Source organism: Polypterus senegalus, chromosome 9 (genome assembly GCF_016835505.1).
Source record: "Polypterus senegalus isolate Bchr_013 chromosome 9, ASM1683550v1, whole genome shotgun sequence".
Classification (NCBI taxonomy): Eukaryota; Metazoa; Chordata; class Cladistia; order Polypteriformes; family Polypteridae; genus Polypterus; species Polypterus senegalus.
This window is the reverse complement of record NC_053162.1, coordinates 103,969,377-103,988,198: the sequence shown is the minus strand read 5'-3', so window position 1 is coordinate 103,988,198 and position 18,822 is coordinate 103,969,377. Positions and strand designations below refer to the sequence as shown.

The 18,822-nt window shown below is 37.3% G+C and overlaps 1 protein-coding gene, 1 long non-coding RNA gene and 2 other non-coding genes across 6 annotated transcripts in view; 2 read left to right on the top strand and 2 right to left on the bottom strand.

Moving 5' to 3' along the window:
- Nucleotides 1–1,281: 1,281 nt before the first annotated feature.
- Nucleotides 1,282–15,748, bottom strand: pdcd2l (programmed cell death 2-like). 2 transcript variants are annotated; one of them, XM_039763547.1, is made up of 7 exons: nt 15,480–15,748; nt 7,917–8,080; nt 5,396–5,459; nt 4,102–4,457; nt 3,279–3,392; nt 1,813–1,967; nt 1,282–1,439 (listed from the first exon to the last, which is right to left on the bottom strand). In XM_039763547.1, exons 1-7 carry the CDS (start codon nt 15,585–15,587, stop codon nt 1,309–1,311), a joined length of 1,092 nt encoding a protein of 363 aa, XP_039619481.1. In that variant the 5' UTR covers nt 15,588–15,748; the 3' UTR covers nt 1,282–1,308. The 2 variants fall into 2 exon arrangements, with proteins under 2 accessions (XP_039619481.1, XP_039619482.1); XM_039763548.1 differs by lacking the exon at nt 15,480–15,748 and adding an exon at nt 13,928–14,019.
- The window catches only part of LOC120535606, a 26,483-nt gene continuing 21,730 nt past the window's right edge, over nt 14,070–18,822 (top strand). For both annotated transcript variants that reach the window (XR_005634928.1, XR_005634929.1), the window contains exon 1: nt 14,070–14,484. This is a non-coding gene — a long non-coding RNA (uncharacterized LOC120535606). The remainder of the gene's footprint in view (nt 14,485–18,822) is intronic.
- On the bottom strand, nt 14,863–14,935 carry trnar-acg. The gene has a single exon. It is a non-coding gene; the product is annotated as a tRNA-Arg (tRNA).
- trnam-cau lies at nt 15,786–15,857 on the top strand. Its single transcript has one exon. It is a non-coding gene; the product is annotated as a tRNA-Met (tRNA).

Below are 18,822 nucleotides of genomic sequence, written 5' to 3'. Positions count from 1 at the left end.
CAGTCCAACTGGTGGCAGTAATACACCATAATGTGGTTTGCCAACTGCCTTAGAAAGACTGAATAAGAAAAACAATTGTATGCCTGAACATTTCAATAAAAAGGGAAGACCGGTTAAAAGATTTAAATTAAAAACTACAAACAATGAAATCATTAGAGAAAGTATTTTTAGGCTTTTAAACTTATCTTTGGTGTAGTTTGTGATTTCAGATTAATGTTTTGGTAAATCATTTCCAGTGTATTCAAGTAATCTGAGTATTTTCTCAACTCATTCTATGACAAAAATTTTTGCTGCCATCTCAGCCACTTGCATTCCACCAAATAAAATTATGATGTAGGCGGCTTTAAACTATTTGCTGAGGTAATTTTTTGCTAAGTGTCAGGATCCTTTTCATGATCAAGGGCTATACCATTTATGTTAAGAAGACAGCTGGCTAGAATGTCCTATGACCTAGACTCTCTCTTCTAAGTCAAGGACTGTGTGATATTAGGTGGGAGAGTACTGGCCTCCTGCCAGTCCTTTTTGAATTTATCCTTGAATGAGCAGATAGCCATAGTTTCCCCAGATAGAAGGCTTTGCAACTTTTTGCCATACCTCCACAGCGTCATTTTCTGTTTAGAGAGTTAGGCATCCATGTCCGCTGCTGATACAGAAGGCTTCATAAATATTCTAGTAGCTGAATGTGATAACATTCCCTAAATACAAAACATTTTGTAATTACAATTCTAACCCCCAACTGGTTGCAGAGGAGCTACTGACTCCTAACAACTATCCATAGCATAAAAAGAGGTGGTTAATTCATGTGCCTTACTCAAGGGTTCAGGCTACTCCAACAGAAATGGTTACACTTAAACATGACTGTAACATTGCAGAACCTCTGTTTAAAAGACTAAACAAACAAAGTGTGGCTGTCAGTCATTTTCATAACAATGTGGACTGAATGTTGTTTTATGCTGATCATACTCATAACAGCTTATTTGCCCAACTTTACACTATTTAGGTAATGTGGGTAATCTCCCTGTCTGTTTAAAAAGGAGCCTACATCATTCCATCATTCCCTTTCTCTTTCAGGATAAACATGGCTTGCTCCTTTCCTATCATCAGTTACTCCTTCTTTCCCAAACACTGTATATACCTTCTGATATTTTGATTCTACTATAAAAACACAACTCAGATAAGGGGTAGATCCTAGCATTTGGTTTATACCACCTCCACCACTCCTGTTCGGTTTAAGCCACAGTGTGTCCTTCTGTCATCAAGAAAAAATGTCTGTACAATATAGATCTACTACCATGCCATCTTTATTATTTATTTAAAAAAATTTTGATCTGGATCACTTTGCAAGAATAAAAATTCTTCAAGAGAGGTATGATTGCTAGCAGGCCAGCAGCTCTTCTCACATGTGTAAATTAACACAGTCCCAAATTCCACTGTTAAATCTGAAAGACAAATACATTATAAAGAAAAAAACGATATTTAGGGTTAATAAATTATAAACCAAATATGCATCTTGCATTACTATAGTGAAAATAACTAGTTAAAAATGAAATAAAATAGATCAATTTGTCATGGTTGGTCCACTTACAATAGTAAGATAACTTTCAGAGAAAAATGCAAAACATCTCATACAACAAAAAAGTTGACAGCTCAGTGCATGTATGTTTTATTTCTATTTTATTCAATATTTGTCTATTCACGATGCAGCAAACAAGAAATCACATTAACTATGAATTTTTCTAAAGATATGCATGGAGGAACTCCAGGACAGGAAATAATTTTTCTTAGAACACCAACAACAAATACAACCCTTACCATCTTCATTGTTGCTTCTGAGCATGCTAACCATGGCTGGCATAATTTGTAATTCAAATCTTCTACAGCTGCCACAGTTATTACAAAAAGGGACCATCTGGTTCACATTGCAAGGTGGGGCAGATATAAATAGTGGCTGCCCATTGAAAGAATACCTAGAAAAGCAATAAAAGTATATAGTAAAACTCTGATTAAAGATTGGTTTTCCATTTAAAGCTTACTTCTCTTAATACAGCATAAGTGCCTTAAAAGGCAGGCAGTGTGCTATAGTGGTTAAGGATTTGGATTTCAAACCCTGAGGTTGTGGGTTCAGATCCTACTACTGACACTGTGTGACCATAAGGAAGTCGCTTGACCTGCCTGTGCTCCAATTACAAAAGCAAAGGAAATGTAACCATCCATTTTCTAACCCGCTGAATCCGAATACAGGGTCACGGGGGAAATGTAACCAATTGTATCATAAATGTTTTAAGTCACCTTGGATAAAGGCACCATCCAAATAAGTAAATGTAAAATGTAATGTTAAAATTACACTCAGATATGAATTAAAAATCTACATCAACAAAGGGTCACAGTTACAGCTTTCATAAATCTATTAAATACATATTGTGGACGCTGGCCCGGACACAGACAGACGGACATCTTATGTTCACCCAACACACCCTTTATTTACAATATTTACAATTATTGACTTCACGTGCACCCTCAGTGCCTCCAGCACCGATCCCTCAAAGTCCAGGCCACACAGTCCTACGTGCCTCTCTCTCTTGGCCGCCTCCAGTCCTCTCTTCAGCTCTGTCCACTTCCACCCAACTTCCGCTCTCGACTGAAGGGAGGCAGCCCCTTAAATAGGAACCCGGATGGGCTCCAGCTGCTCCCCGGCACTCCTCTGCAGACACGCCCCAGTGTGGCGGAAGTTCCAGCTGCGCACTCGGAAGCCATCCGGGTGTCCCCAGTTGTCTTCCCCCCAGCACTTCCTGGTGTGGCGGAAGTGCTGGGCTCCAGGGTTGTTCAGGCACCGGGGCGCCGCCTGGCGGTGGCCATGGGTCCCTACAGGGCTGGGCTACCAAGCCCTTTACCCGTGGCCCCCAACATAACCAGGGCGGACGCCCCCTCGCGGTCTGGAGGAGGTACAAGCCCTCCTCCGGTCCTCCTGGGCGTCCCGGCTGGGCTCCAGCCCCGGTCGGATGCCACAATATATTATCTATTATATACACATATATACTTCACTATCTAAGCATGTTGTAACACCAAGGTTATAAAACATTGACATGTTTGATTTAAGCCATTTGACCGGCTAAATTTGGTTATTTTTCGAGAGGTTGTAAGAATTACACCTAAACCAGGTCACCAAAGGATTTTTTTTTTTTTTTTTTAAATATAGTGGTTTTGACATTCACACTGTCAAATACCATGAGCCTCCACATTTGAAAAGACAAAACAAAAACTACACACACACACAGTACCTGAGCACCTGCTCTTGACATAAGGAGACTCTCTTCATGAACTTCATAAATACTTCATCACCATGCTTAGCTTTTGTTTTCTCATATCGTTCTTCTCCTCCATTCTCTTTACAACTGGAAGTAAACAAATAACACAAGTGCAAAAGCAGCAATGCCATTTCATCAGACTGCTTGTATTTATTACTAAATGAAGCAGGTTAGTAACATATACCAAGAGTTCGTCAAATGTGTACAATGCTGATAAAAAACCTGTTTTCTCACCTTTTTTCTTGGTTGTCAACTTACTTTTAATCTAAAGTACAGATTTACACATACACATGCATGAAGGATATTACAGTCAGTCTTGACAAAACACTAAATTAACATATGAATTATCTATGAGTCTGGTGAAACACTATGTTGCATGACTTGATTAAACTCATCATCTGTTTCATGTACTTTATGAACTTTCTTACTTCAATTAAATGGTTTTGAGGATCTGGAGACTATCCACAGGGATTTCCATAAGAAACACAACCTCTCAATCCATCATGCATGTTTTTGGGATAGAACAGGAACCTGTAGCACCCAGGGGAAACATACACAGACAGAGGCAGACCATGACTGGGCAGGTTTATCTGCCTCCATAACTGGGTGACTCATAAATGCACCACATATGTTCACCTTTATACCAATGTAGAACGTCTTTACAATGTTCCACTGTGACTGTGTATATTTTGAGAATTGTTTTATTTTGACAAAATATAATAATTTTTATTTATTTATTGTGCTTCTGTAAAAAAAAAAATTAATTTCCCCCTGGGAACAAATAAGGTGTTCTTACCTTGCTAACTGTTCAGTATCAATCCCATCAATGCCTTCTCTATTTTGGTATTCCTTCAGTAACTGCAAGGCATGATCTGTGTCCTCCTGCATACACAGTTCTTCCTCATCAATCACATTTATATAATAGGGCTGGAAAGTTGGAACAGGACCTGGAGGTATCAGCCCTGTTGTTCCAGTAGGTAAAGGAATGTCTTCTGCCTCTTGTGCGTTATCTGCGAAGCTAAGGCGCTGTAGGTGATTTGTAAAATCTGCAACCTCAGATATGTTCACAGTCATATTTCTTGAAGGCGTTTCCTCTGAATCCATTCCCCAATCATCAGCCCCATCACACCACTTGGTCACTCCAGTCGATGTCTGCAGTTTAAAATGTTTTGTGTAAAATTTCTATTAACAGTACTTCACTATAAAGAATGGGCAGTGTTAATTAATTTTAGACATAAACTAGATGACTGAGGCAAAGTGAACTAAGAAATTTATTTATCTAATGAAGAAAAGCAGCAGGAAATTAATACATGTCAAATTCTCAAATTACTGAAACAAAATAGCACTTGAGAGCAATTATTAAAAAGTTACATACATTATGAGTTAAAACAGTAACACATCCTAATAATCTAACAAGGAAATGTAATTACATTTCAAAATGTTGCAAACTTGATTACACCAATTAAAAAGCAATATATAGGAATGTAGAACACAATAATGTAGTATAAAATTTAGATTAACAATTTTGCCATGATAAAAAAAGGAACTGTGCACAGTTTGTAGAAAATACTGCTATGATGATTCAACTGAACTTAACACTGCCCTACCCTGACATGTGCATAATGCTACTTGGACTCTACAAGATCATGAAAAAAAATACCATGGCCACTTTTAAATATCACTGTTTATTAGCTATTGCACTTTTAAACATTAATATTTAAAACTTTTACATATTACTCATTATAATACAATTGCATATGAAGCTAAATAAAATATGTATATCCTGGGATGCTGCTCCTTAGTAGCAATTATTGGGAATTTTAAGATTGTCATTATGGCTACACTGTTTGTATATTACATATTAATATTAGCACAAAATAATCATTACTCTGGACATATTAGTCCTCATTTACAGCATGAATGTTATTTGGGACTACCTGTTTTTCAATTTAAACACTGTTTATTAGGACTCGCACTTCATTGCATCTACTTTACATGTGCAAAACTTGTAGTACAGTTTGAGTATATTATAAATGTCATAAAACACACACTCTTGCACACTATACACATGTACAGTATGTTTGTCTTACCTGTTTTGCCTCAGATTTTTGCCTTGCTTCTGTTTCCAAACATTGGGAACGTAATACTTTCCAGCTGTAAAATAGAATAAAAATAAAGGCTCGATATATAGTTTTTCAGAGTGCCAGTTATATCTTGAGGACATTAATGATTTAAAATTGAAACACATCAATGCATGGTGGCATAGTGGTAGTGCTGCTGCCTTGCAGTAAGAAGACCAGGGTTTACATCCCAGGTCCTCCCCATGTTTGCGTGGGTTTCTTCCTGCTGTCCAAAGACATCCAGGTTAGGTGAAATGATGACACTAAATTGGCCTGCGTTTGTGTTCACCCTGCCTTGTACCCAATGCTGGCAGGGACAGGCTAAGGCCCCAACATCCCTCCGTGCCCCTGGTCTAGATTAAGTGGGATAGAAAATTATATCCAGCATCCAAGGTGAGGAAAAGCTGAAATAATTTGAAACTCCCTTTATGTTTTACATGATCACAGGAAGTATAGGGCCTATCTCAGCAGTAAAGGTCAGAACCATTAGATACCAACAGATAGCATGCCAGTCCATCAGCGAGTATGTCCAAGTTCAAACAAATATTTTCTAGTCTGGGAAATTAACAAAATTCCCTGGAGTTTTTAAGCAGCATCACTAACTACTGTGCTGCCATGCAGAAACAACAAGCAAATTTTGTAAATTCTAGAGATAGAAAAAAACAAAACAACACAGGAAAATTTCTTATTCTACGAGACTCAAAGAACAGAATAATAGTCATTTATCAATAATAATTTAATAATCACCAATCCCATAGTTTTTATTTACTTTTTTAATGTATACTATAAAGCCACACCCTCTCAGTTGTGAGAAGCAGATTATAAACATGTTAGACCTATGGATATAATACTTCAATCTACACCCTCTCAAGTAAGTGAACCAGCCGCTGTGGAGCAACATCTGAAGCTTTGCCTCTGGTGCTGACATCCGAGGTTTGATCCCCACAAGGGGAAACAAATGTGACATATACAAAATAAAACAAATATACATATATACAGTATATATATAATTTTTTTTTTACTCACAATGCTTTTTTTACCACAAGTAGCAGAGAGGAACACACTTTTCTTTACCATAAATACACCAGTATGTCTGTGCGCATTTTAGATAGTTAATCTCATGTAGCGAGACATGAAATACGAGGAACACAAGTGTATAGTCCTATACTTCAATGAACCACTCTTTTATATTAACAATAAGATTTTTCATTTATATATGGGAGGAAGACATTCTCTTTTTTCTTAATTGTGCACTCTACTGTGTGTTTGTTGTAAGTACTCTGGAGATGTTCAGTAAGACATTTTTTCCTGTACCTATCCGTCCTGGGTATGATGTTAATTTGCATCCAGACCTGCAGGTAGGCCCTCCACACAGCAGGGAAAAATTTGGGGGTTGCTGGCAGAATTGGCACTCCAGCCACCATAAAAAACCTCACACTAGTTCCACTCCATCTGAACTAGTGTGGTGCTGAGGTGTCACCCGTTGCATGGCTAAACTCTGGTCCTGATCTGGGATCCTGAGTTGGTTTGTCATGTGGTGGGTGCAGCAATGTGCTGTATCAGTGCGTGCTCCTAACCTCTCTCTCTCTACCATCAAAATGGGAACATGCACCTTTATGCTTAAGTATTCACTACAGAAAAGTACTAAACAACTAAAAGGTATTTTTTGCTTCTAAATCCTTACGTATCTGTCGAATTATTCCTCCTAAAATGTTATCTGCTGCATGTTAGCTGGCATTTGCTGCAGGACACCAGAAGTCTATGGTGGCACAGAGAAAAATAGGAAAAAAACATATCAGTTCAAGAATTTAGACCATTGTAGAAAAGACACCCATTCCAATTTGTTGTGGTGTCTATGGCTTTGCAAAACAATTGCATTGCAGACACCTTAACGTAAAAACTTTTGAGTGTCTACTATGTACAATATATACACTATATACAAACAAATATTTACATCTGAACTGAGTAAGTCAGAGGTGGACTTTACGTATGAACAGCAAAAAAAAAAAAATGTGAAGATTACAAATTATTTATTACTTCTCTATGTAGTAACTCAAATATTCCCGAACAGAAGAAACTGTGAGTAGTGGAGGTACAGTATATCATGGATATTGTATCTTGGGTATTTGGTAATCTTATTCCTAACATGCATGCCTTTTTGAAATGGATAAAGAACTTTTTCCCTCTGTGAGTCTCGTCACTCTTGATTACAAAATTACAGTCTGTATGCATTAAACTCTTGTCCCTGTTTTGGATTGAAATACATCTACAGTATGTTTTAACTTTCCATACCCAATTTGTCAAGTTCGTAGTTGTGGGAAACTGAAACCATTCCTTGCAGGATCAGAGTGGAAACAACACAGGACAAGTAAGGTCATTGCAGTGCAATGCAGTGTACACCCACAGTCACTTACATCAGGCCAATATATTAATACAAAATTGCTTAAAATGACCCTTAACCACATTGTTCATTAGCATTGTTAATACTCACCTTTCTGACTTTCCTGAACATTCGTTTCGTGGGCAAGCAAACACATTAATGGTTCGATGATACAGGGAACCCTCCAAAGGGCAGTATACTTGCACAATATGAAGGAGGGTTTCACCACAAAGTGTGCAAGTGGGATAAAGAAATGTGATACATGGCATACAATTCTGAAAGAAAAAACAATTGTTTTTATTATTAGCACTTAATGTTTATACAATGCTTTGACTACTGATAATAATTAATAATATGCATAGCTGAGGCATTATATTGCCTATAGCATTGATTTTCACTAGGGATTCATTTCACCCAAACATTAATTCAGGACAGAGTTTCTAAATAGCTTATTAACCCATTACCAACAGATAGAAAATCATAAATGTGTGTATTATCTTAACCTCTTTACAACATAAATTCCATCAAAGAGCCACGGATTTGTTATCTATACATACATATACATGCTCAAAGAAAATACTGAAATATATAGATAATACTATTGGATCTATCTATCTGTCTTTCTATCTAGTGTGCTTCACATCTCTCTCTCTATCTCCTAAATAACTAAATATACAATCAAATAATTTAGAAATATGAATTTAATCTGATCAGCATCATACTCTATATTAAATTATAAATTAATGATACAAACAATAACCTGAGCAGTAGTACACATTAAATGATTCTTTTTCATTAATCAAAATTTTAAGCCCTAACCTTCTTCTACTTTTCATTCTTTAGTACTTATAATTATGACAAGTGAGTGTACAATCACATATAAGTGGAAAAGCTGATATTTTATTATTCCCAATTAGCTATGTATTAGCTATGTGGAGTACTTCTGGAAGTTGTAGTTAATATATATAATGTTTCATACATTATTACAAGTATATACTTAAATTAAGTTGTAACAATGAATTATTAAAACATAAGGAAAAGAACTGAAGGTAACTCAAGGGTTACCTAAACGTAGCCTAAAGCTTGACCACATACTGTAAGGTTTATCTCACCTTAGAGAAACCAGCAACTTGAATTTCCAACATTAAAATGAGGTAAATGAGTACCCAACATCCCTCTAGAAAGCAAAGATAAACGAATGCGAAGCCCAAACACCCCTCCTATGAAGCAGCGCTAAGATCAATAGGGCAGTCTGCAAAACACCCCTATCAACAAGGCGGCATTTAGATAAATGGGAGAGTCAACAAGAGTCAGAAAATACTGATGCCACTAGTTGTTCAGATGAAATAACAAAAGTTCTGCATATTATGCATATTAAGAGTTAGATGATGTGATGCATTAGATGAAGTAATGGTAAAGAAATGTATAAAATCAAATTATTGTATTATCGATTACTCACTCCAAGGACTGAGACATTTGTGCATACTCTGTGCAAATAAAGAAATGTTCTGCATTTTCACCCGGGCTCCATGACTCCCTTCTTTAAAAATAGAGGAATGTTTTTTCCACAACAATAGCTGGCATACTTTAAATGTCTATAATTGCTTTTTAAAAGCTACACTCTGATGCACTGTGTCTTTTAGGGGAGATGCCATGTTCCAGAAGTAACTGTGTCTCATGCAGTTGTTTACACGCCTTTGGCAGCTCCTGTCACAGCAATAACACATGATTTGATCGAGAGGATAGTGCAGGAATTTATGGAGAAATAACAACAGCAGCAGCAACAACTGAAAGTGCAGTAGACCAGAAGAAAACTTGCTTTTCATGTGGCCAGCCAAAGTAACATTATGAAAATGCTGGGTACAAATTCTGTAAAACCTTGCTCAATTGTTCTTTTGTGCTTCTTTGGGGTCTCTTTTCAAAACTAAACATGAACATTTGTGTTTATCTTCTAGCAAATGATAATTTTTTAAGTATTGTGGTGGAAGATTGGGACCCTTGCCCAGCTGGGACGCCTCAATGATGGAAGGACCAGGGAAGAGGATATATCCACAACACCCGGAAGTGCTGCAGGAAGAGGATCCAGGAACATGTGCAGCACTTCTGCCACACTCAGGAGTGCTGCTGAAGGGGGATCAGTGTGTACCTGGAGCACTTCCAGGTGCGCTATAAAAGAGGCCGCCTCACTTCATTCCAGGAGCCAGAGTCGAGAGATGGAGGACAGAGTTTGTGTGGAGGAGTGTAGGCGGTAAAGAAAAAAAGAAAGGATAGATAGAGAGAGGAAGTAGCTGAGGTTATTGGTGGTCATTTGTGCATTATGTGGTAAGAAAAGAAAATTAATGGGTTTTTTTTTGCACTTGTGTCTTTGTGCCTGTGTGTGTCTGGGGCTGATACTCCACAGTATAAAATGGGAAACACAAACAGGTGGTGGTGCTGCTATCCAAATTCATAATGTTCAAAAATAATAGCAATGTGGCTGTTCAACTATTATTTTTTTTTATTTAATGAATCTTGTAATACTAAACATGCACCTTATGCATTTTTATCACTGGGTTATCAAAAGAAAATGCATTTGTATGGTTAAAAAGGCTTAGAGATGTTCTGAATGCTGTATTCTGAGGCACTTTACCTTTTACTGGGCAGGCAGAGTGGTGAACACCACAGAACAGAGCCCCGTAAAATGGATGTGGTGAAAAATACATGGCATCAGTAATGGTTTAGCACTCAAGTATCTCTACAGCCAGGAGCTGAATGTTGAGTAGGAGGAGCAATTTTAAGTAGGAGGGGACATACTTGATGGGTAGGATGAAGTTATCAAAAAAAAAAAAGATTGTTACACTTGAGGTTGTCAAAATTAAAGTTTGTAATGAATACCCTAAAGTTTTCACAGCTTATGCTATTTATAATAGGGAAAATATACAATTTACATATACAGTTTAAACAGAATTGACAGAATACACTGCAGGTAGATTTAAGCCATATTCCCAAAACACAGACCTAGACCAAGAACAGCCAGTCTAACTGAATGTTGATTTGAAGCTGTAATTTTTTAAAACTTTACTTCATACTGAGAGTTTTTTCTATCTCCACTGCATGCTGCAGTCAACTTTTAATAATGATTTCAAGTGCACACTCTAGTGTCAAGTTCACTCACTCAGCTTTTATTCTTAAATTCATGCAGTCAAAACCCCAAAACAGTAGCTGCCTGGTGCAGAGATCATATTCACCTGTAATTCAAGAGCACTGGATTCGCTTCTGGGTCCAATAGTTTTCATTTCACATTCTGGATTTTTAATGTGAATTTCTCACTTAACATTCTGCATTTTCACTTTCAACTTTTAGTGTTCATTTCATGACTTCACTTTCTCTTCATTCTCCCTTATTACTTTCTTCATTTCACTCTCTACATTTTTAATCTTTATTTCAGGTTGTCACTGATCTCTCTTAAAAATAATACAGTACTATTTGCCTTCCAATTCTTGTTGCTTTGCTGTTTGACTCGCTTCACCTACCCATTAATGTTAGTATTGTTTATGTCTCCAGTACGTCATGTTATTAGAATATCGAGCAATCCTGATACGTGCGAGCAGGCAACATCCCAGTAAACTACTGCTTTGGTTTTCGGCTTCAGCTTGAAGATGCAATACACTTAGCAGGCAGATTCATAAGCTGACAGTTGAAATGCAGATGATAATTCTCATTAAAGAGGAAGAGTGTTTGAATTACTTCAATGATTTACACTGTCAGCCTGAGCTGCCTGGTTACTGTGTCTTTCTACTTTTTACATGTGAATCAACAGATCACACAAGAATAAAGACAAAAAATATGACTAATGTGTTTATTTATTTTAACATACTCTTTGCTAATCCTAAACAAATTGTGGGCCGATATTTAAAGCCAGCTATTTGGTCCTATGTGTCAGGCACTGTGTGCAATAACATAAGATTTCCTATTCATTTTACGCCATGACCAATCAGATGTTAACAGGCCATAAACCTCTCCTACTCGACACTGTAGGCTCTTCCACTTGACATTACCCCTCCTACTCAACATTTGGCTCCTGGCTATACCCTTCTCTTAGCAAGCATTATGAATGAGTGGGAAATGGTTTAGGGTGTTTTAACTGGGGGCTACAGCAGTTAATTCATTATAGCAACGTGCCATTTGAAAATGAATGAAAATGAATGAACAGCGCATTCAGGTCCTGATTATATGAAATGCTAATATTTCATAATGAAAACCGACAACTGAATTCTCACTTGACCTACACATTTTCATTTATTTTAGTAGGCAATAAAAATATTATGTCAAGTTGTCTGTTATGCTCAGACATAACCGTCTGGAGGGGTCTAAGTATAAGTTTCAAAACATGCTACTGACATTTCATGGACTGTTGCTCTGCAAAAGACACACACAGAACCACACTAAAGTCTGAATTAGCATAAGCCACCCTAATTCGGGGTGATTATAAAAGTGATAATGAATTAATCTGTGAAGTAGGAGAACATAATAATAAAGAATAGTTGTGTCAGATATTTAAAATGGAAAAACAAGGTCTTCACTTTAAATGTGTAAAGTCTGAATATTTTTTGATTGTAACACAAATTTATCATTTTCGACTTTTAATACAAGTCGATAGGAGGCTAGATTCCCGTAAAGGATTAAAATCAAAAATAACATTATGTTTGTAATCACTGACCTTGAAATAGTCTATAACGGTACAGCACATGCTTATGTTTCAAATTTGTCATTTTCAACCCTTTGGGAGTGGCACTTAGAAGGCTAGGGCCACCGGTAAATAAGCAAATATCAAAATAATTATCACATTTGTGATAAGCAACCAAGAAATTGCATAAAGCGAAACTCGACATACCTATATGACTGATTCTCATTTTTTCTAAGTCTTGTGAAAAGGAATAACTTTGACCCCCTCCTATCTCATTAGTAGGTTAAACCCTGAGGTCGGTTGATGTAGCATGAACAACTTCAAGTCCTTATGCTCATTTCTGTTTAAGATTAACACTTTTTCAGTGTAAATAAATATGACATAATAAATGTTATTTTTGTCATGTTCAATATTGTAATTAAATAGCACAGTAGGTTAGGTGCATTGACGATTCTAAATTGCCCCCAGTGTGTGCTTGGTATGTGGGTGTGAGCACCCTGCAGTGGGCTGGTGCCCTGCCCGGAGTTTATTTCCTGCCTTGCGCCCTGTGCTGGCTGGGATAGGCTGCAGCAGACCCCCGTGACCCTGTAGTTCGGATATAGCGGGTTGTATAATGGATGGAATTACTTCAGCACTATAATTATGAAATGTCCCCGGATTTTGTGGGACGTTTTCGCTATGAGGCTCGCAGTACGGAGATGACGAAGATGAAAATCACATGACTCAAACACAATCGAAGTAAGAACTATTCTACTGATCAAAGTGGCTATAGCAGAGGAAAATAGAGGTGTAAAGCTCCGCCCATTGATCCACACTATTTGTATCGAGAACTTGAAAAAGCAAAGTGGAAAATAAAAATTCAGTGAGAAGCAGGTGGCGCCAGTGCTTATTTGCGTTTTACTTTTCATTTTTGCAGCTTCATTGCTGTTCAGGCTGAAAATGAAATTGCAAATGGTGTTATTTCATTTTATATAGTGAAAGGCGATGTAAGTTACAATGCAAAAAACTGGAGCTGTAGGGACAATTACCAGTACCGAACAAATGCTTAGTTAAGTAAACAGACGTTTTGGAAGACGATTTCAAAAATTCTTTCTGTTTTCAAATATAAAGATAGCAGATAGAACATTACTCGCCATTGACTAAGTTCTCAGTGGGGTGTTTTCAGAAAGAGTTGCTTTGTTTGCTCTCCATACACGTGAGCATGACTTCTTAATGCAAAAACAAAAATGGTGTTTGTAGTCACAACGTAACCCAGCGTTAATAGCATTTCGCTTCTTCATACCAAAGTTAAAGTTGCGAGCCAAGTTCAGTAGGAAAATTAAACTATACATGAAATGATGAGGCTTTTACACTTAACTCGCGAGAGTTCAACGTACCACAGCACCCTGCTTTAGGTTGCGTAATGATTTGCGTTGGCCAGCAGGGGTTGAATGATGGACAAAGTATGCGAACTTACCTTTCTAACCGAAAAAAAAATTTAAGCGTTTCGGGAATTATACGACAGTTGAACTTTTGGTCCTCTTCGAACAGGATACTCAGTTACACCGCAACATTGCGGAAAAAAAATACAAAATGAGAAACTACTCTCGGATGCATACTTTCCCGACAGTACTATCAACAGAATAGAAAGGAGCGTTTCAAGTTGTTAAATGAAATTATCCTTCATTTTTTTTCTACGACTTCATTTCGTTTCTATAGATGGCCAGTGGACTCCATTCCTGTAGGAAGAACTTCGTAAACTAGACGTATTTGAAATATTAAAATTTTTTTTTTGTTTGCTTAAAGGGCAACGAAAAAAAGACTATCTACAAGTCTGCCGCACAAGACCGATTGCATTTCTGCTCTTCACCGTTCTTTTCCTTTCATTAGTATCTGTTAATCTTTAATATTTCAATGAACGTCATCAAAAGCCATGTCAGGAGAAGACTCGGTTGCACACCTACAACAGTATCGCAACATCAAAACGTCGACACACCTGCATGCTTCTTATTTCAAGCCGCTGCTTGTTGAACGGTAAGTAAATTCAAATGAATACAGTTGGTATAAAGTACAATAACTGCTAATATACGGCCCTCGTGAAAAAAGTAGTAAGGGTAAACCTGCTCTACATAGACACATCAGCTAGATGCAGCAACCTCTATTAATAGTATTTATGCGTCATAAATCATCCGCACAGTAAGTGCGTAATACCTACACTAAATATAACAGCAAATGATGATACATCGTGATTGGTTAATGTATATAAATAGTATGGCCACGTTGTCATAGTTTTCTTGTGGCATTTTCATTCTGAATGGTTAAAAGAGATCATATTCTTCTAGCTGGGAAGTAAATGTATATTTACATTTATTTATTTTCAACGATACAGTTGCAAAAAAAATTAAAAACAATCGAGCCAGCCAGGAGTCGAACCTGGAATCTTCTGATCCGTAGTCAGACGCGTTATCCATTGCGCCACTGGCCCGCACACTGCCCCATTCTTACCAGGAGCATTACACGGAGTTTTTTACGACCGCCAAGATGTCGCTTAAAAATATTTTCGTTTATTTATGAATGTTTACGATATTTAAGTCTACAGTCTAGTGGCATTCATATGTTATAAAATGAAGCGGCACCAGACGACTGGTATTCAGTGTATAAACGTGGTTTAACGCGATTTCGGTTACGTCTCATGCAGGCCTCAAAATTGAAGAATCACGCTTTCTGCCTTAAAAACAACTTGCTTTGTGTTTTCTTATCACTATTGCGCACTTTAAAATTACACTGTGTAAACTGGCACGATTCCATATTACATATGTGTAGAACGAAATGTCATCATTGTGTTCCGAACAAGCCTCGACGTTGACTTACGTTGTCAGCCGTCGTTAACGCACGTGTAAACAGAGTGCCTCCGGTGAGCGTGTGTAGCATAGGCAGCACGCACAATTAGGTTATGAAAAAACTTGAATGTGTTTTATTTAATAAAGACTTTGATATGAAGTTGTTAAGTTTATATATATATATCTTACCGGTACATCGCCAATTTTGTTCGTCAAAAAGGAAAGATTTTGCAGCTTTCCTACGTCAATCCTTGCGTCTCGTAATCCCAAAAGCACCCTTTGCGATGTAGAAGCCATCCTGCCCTTCTGAAAGAATAGAAGGTGTCAACCTGTAAACTAGAATTAGTGCGTTGAGGCGAACGACTAGTCCGACGGCGAATAGTTGCACATAGTTGCTGTCTGGCTATTGGATTGCCTCGACTAACACCAACTAATTTGTAAACAAAAAAAAAAAAGTATTAGTGAAAAAAAAAGAAATGAAAGAATAAGTAACGGAGCAGAGTGGCGCAGCGGAAGCGTGCTGGGCCCATAACCCAGAGGTCGATGGATCGAAACCATCCTCTGCTAGTGTAATTTTTTTTTTCTTCATTTTTTTCCTAACTGGTACATGTAATCACGATTGACTGCCTTTAAAAAAAACTATCGCTAAAATAAGTAAAAAAAAAAAACCCTTTGTAGCCGATATGGGTTATGATTGGCCATAACTTTCAGTTCTTGGTAGGAATATAAACTGTGATGGGCCGATGTTTTAATCTGCTAGAATCTTGGCAGCAATACGTGAATTCATTAATTCTTGCTACGGAGAATTACCAACAATTTACCACAAAGTGCTTCATGGACTTGAGTTCGAATCCCGCACGGACCTGACGGCTGTTTTTAAGAAAATAAGTTAAAAAAAAAATCTTTATTCGCCAAAGGATGCTAGAGCTGCATATTAAAATTTAAACAAGTTTCTCCACGTTAAGAAATATGTATATTATCGTTAAATGCAAAACTAATGATTTGTACAATAATGGAAGGGTTAAAATATATATGGTATGTGTATAATATTAACATTTAATGCAGAAGTTTAGATTTGTAATAATTTGTTTTCATTAACATTATAGTGATATAGTATTCAGTTTGCACTTATATGAATTAAGTTTTTCTTTTTGATTAAATAAAAAACTCGAATGACCCCTTTGTAAAATGAACTTGTAAGCAATAAGCACAATTAAACATCACACTTAAACTGTCCATTCTAGTGAATTAGGTTTATAATAATTTATAATGCATTTTACTTATACTGCACTTTAACCATGCTCCAGGTCAAGTCAAGATTGTAAGTCAAAAGGGTAAAACAAGAATTCAGAATCAGATTTATGTGGCATATTTTGGTAAAAAAACATTTACCAGCAACTGCAGCTGTAACTCAACTTTTGCATGCAGTCCTTAGTGCAGCTATCTAAGGCTGGATGGTATACTTTGGAATGTTACTGCACCTCTCACATTCAGGTAATCAGCCTTTACTTGTATGCTGCAGCTTATTTTCTGAAATGTATTGAAATGGTTTCCTTTCTTAATGAAGAATCTGGTATTCTGGCGAAAGATTTAATTAAAAAATGCATGTGGACTCCCAAATCTACAAAATACATACAAATCAAAGATCATATTTTGAATCTACACTACTCTGGGAAATGCATACCTTGCTGGAAATTCATATCATTGGTTGGAAAAAGTGGGGAAAACAATGACGATACAACATAAAACACAAAGATTTTTGAAACAGGAGTTGTATATTGTCACCAGTGTAGTGTTTTTTAGCAGCAATGTTTAATAATTTTACATTATTTAGTTTTTAATATAGTGTTAAATCTTGTATTGTAAAACACTTTGCAGTTTACAGTGGCACAAAGTAACATTCCTCTGGACTGTGGTGCAACATATACATAAGCACAGAACAAGTGCAAGACAGGTAGAGCTGTTCTATACTAAACTGCCTGGCCAAAAAAAAAAGTCACTACCTGGATTTAACTAAGCAAATAGGTACAAGCCCCCTATTGGATAATTACTGCATGGGCGATTATCTTTCAGCTGGCAACAAGTTATTTAACCCCAACTGGTGCAATGAGTTGCTTCTCATTTCTTAAACAACCATGTCGAAAGACACATCGTGTGGACGTGAAAAAGATGTTAGTCTATTTGAGAAGGGTCAAATCATTGGCATGCTTCAAGCAGAGAAAACATCTAAGGGGACTGCAGAAACTACTAAAATTTGGTTAAGAATTATCCAACGCATTATTAAAAACTGGAAGGATAGTGGGGACCCATCATCTTCGAGGAAAAAATGTGGCCGGAAAAAAATCCTGAATGATCATGATCAGCGATCACTTAAACGTTTGGTGAAATCAAATCGAAGAAAAACAACAGTAGAACTCAGGTCTATGTTTAATAGTGAAAGTAAGAGCATTTCCACACGCACAATGCGAAGGGAACTCAAGGGATTGGGACTGAATAGCTGTGTAGTCGTAAGAAAACAACTAATCAGTGAGGCAAACTGGAAAAAAAGGCTTCAATTTGCTAGGGAGCATAAAGATTGGATTCTGGAGCAATGGAAGAAGGTCATGTGGTCTGATGAGTCCAGATTTACCCTGTTCCAGAGTGATGGGTGCATCAGGGTAAGAAGACAGGCAGATGAAGTGATGCACCCATCATGCCTAGTGCCTACTGTACAAGCCTGTGGGGGCAGTGCTATGATCTGGGGTTGCTGCAGTTGGTCAGGTCTAGGTTCAGCAGCAGTATGTGCTCCAAGAATGAGGTCAGCTGAATATACTGAATAACCAGGTTATTCCATCAATGGATTTTTTCTTCCCTGATGGCATGGGCATATTCCAAGATGACAATGCCAGGATTCATCGGGCTCAAATTGTGAAAGAGTGGTTCAGGGAGCATGAGAGATCATTTTCACACATGGATTGGCCACCACAGAGTCCAGACCTTAACCCCATTGAGAATCTTTGGGATGTGCTGGAGAAGGCTTTGCGCAGCGGTCAGACTCTACCATCATCAGTGCAAGATCTTGGTGAAAAAATAATGCAACACTGGATGGAACTAAATCTTGTGACATTGCAGAAGCTTATCGAAACAATGCCACAGCGAATGCTTGCCGTAATCAAAGCTAAAGGCAGTACAACGAAATATTAGAGTGTGTGACCTTTTTTTTTTGGTAGCGACTTTTTTTTTTGGCCAGGCAGTGTATAAATACAGTGTAGATAAATAATAAATAGGCAACTGAGTAGATAGTAATAATTTTGAAATAATTAGTAATAAATAAATTACAATAACTAATAATAAAAGGCAACAGTGGTACTAGGTACAACAATGTACCACAAATAAATTTACTAAGAGCAAATCTACAGACAGAGAGGCAGCACAGAGTTCAGAGTCCAGACACCCAAGAAGTAGAAGTTATTGCAGAACCTGACAGAACTGGTTCAAATGCTACAGTACCTTGCCAGATGGAAATGGGACAAAGAGACCGTGAGAGGGATCG

Coding starts and splice junctions, on each gene's coding strand:
- pdcd2l (XM_039763547.1), bottom strand. CDS start 15,587: ATGGCTTCTACATCGCAAAGGGTGCTTTTGGGATTACGAGACGCAAGG. Junction 3,393..4,101: donor GATACTGAACAGTTAGCAAG/GTAAGAACACCT, acceptor GTTTACTTCCAG/TTGTAAAGAGAATGGAGGAG. Junction 1,440..1,812: donor CAGAAGCAACAATGAAGATG/GTAAGGGTTGTA, acceptor TTTGTCTTTCAG/ATTTAACAGTGGAATTTGGG.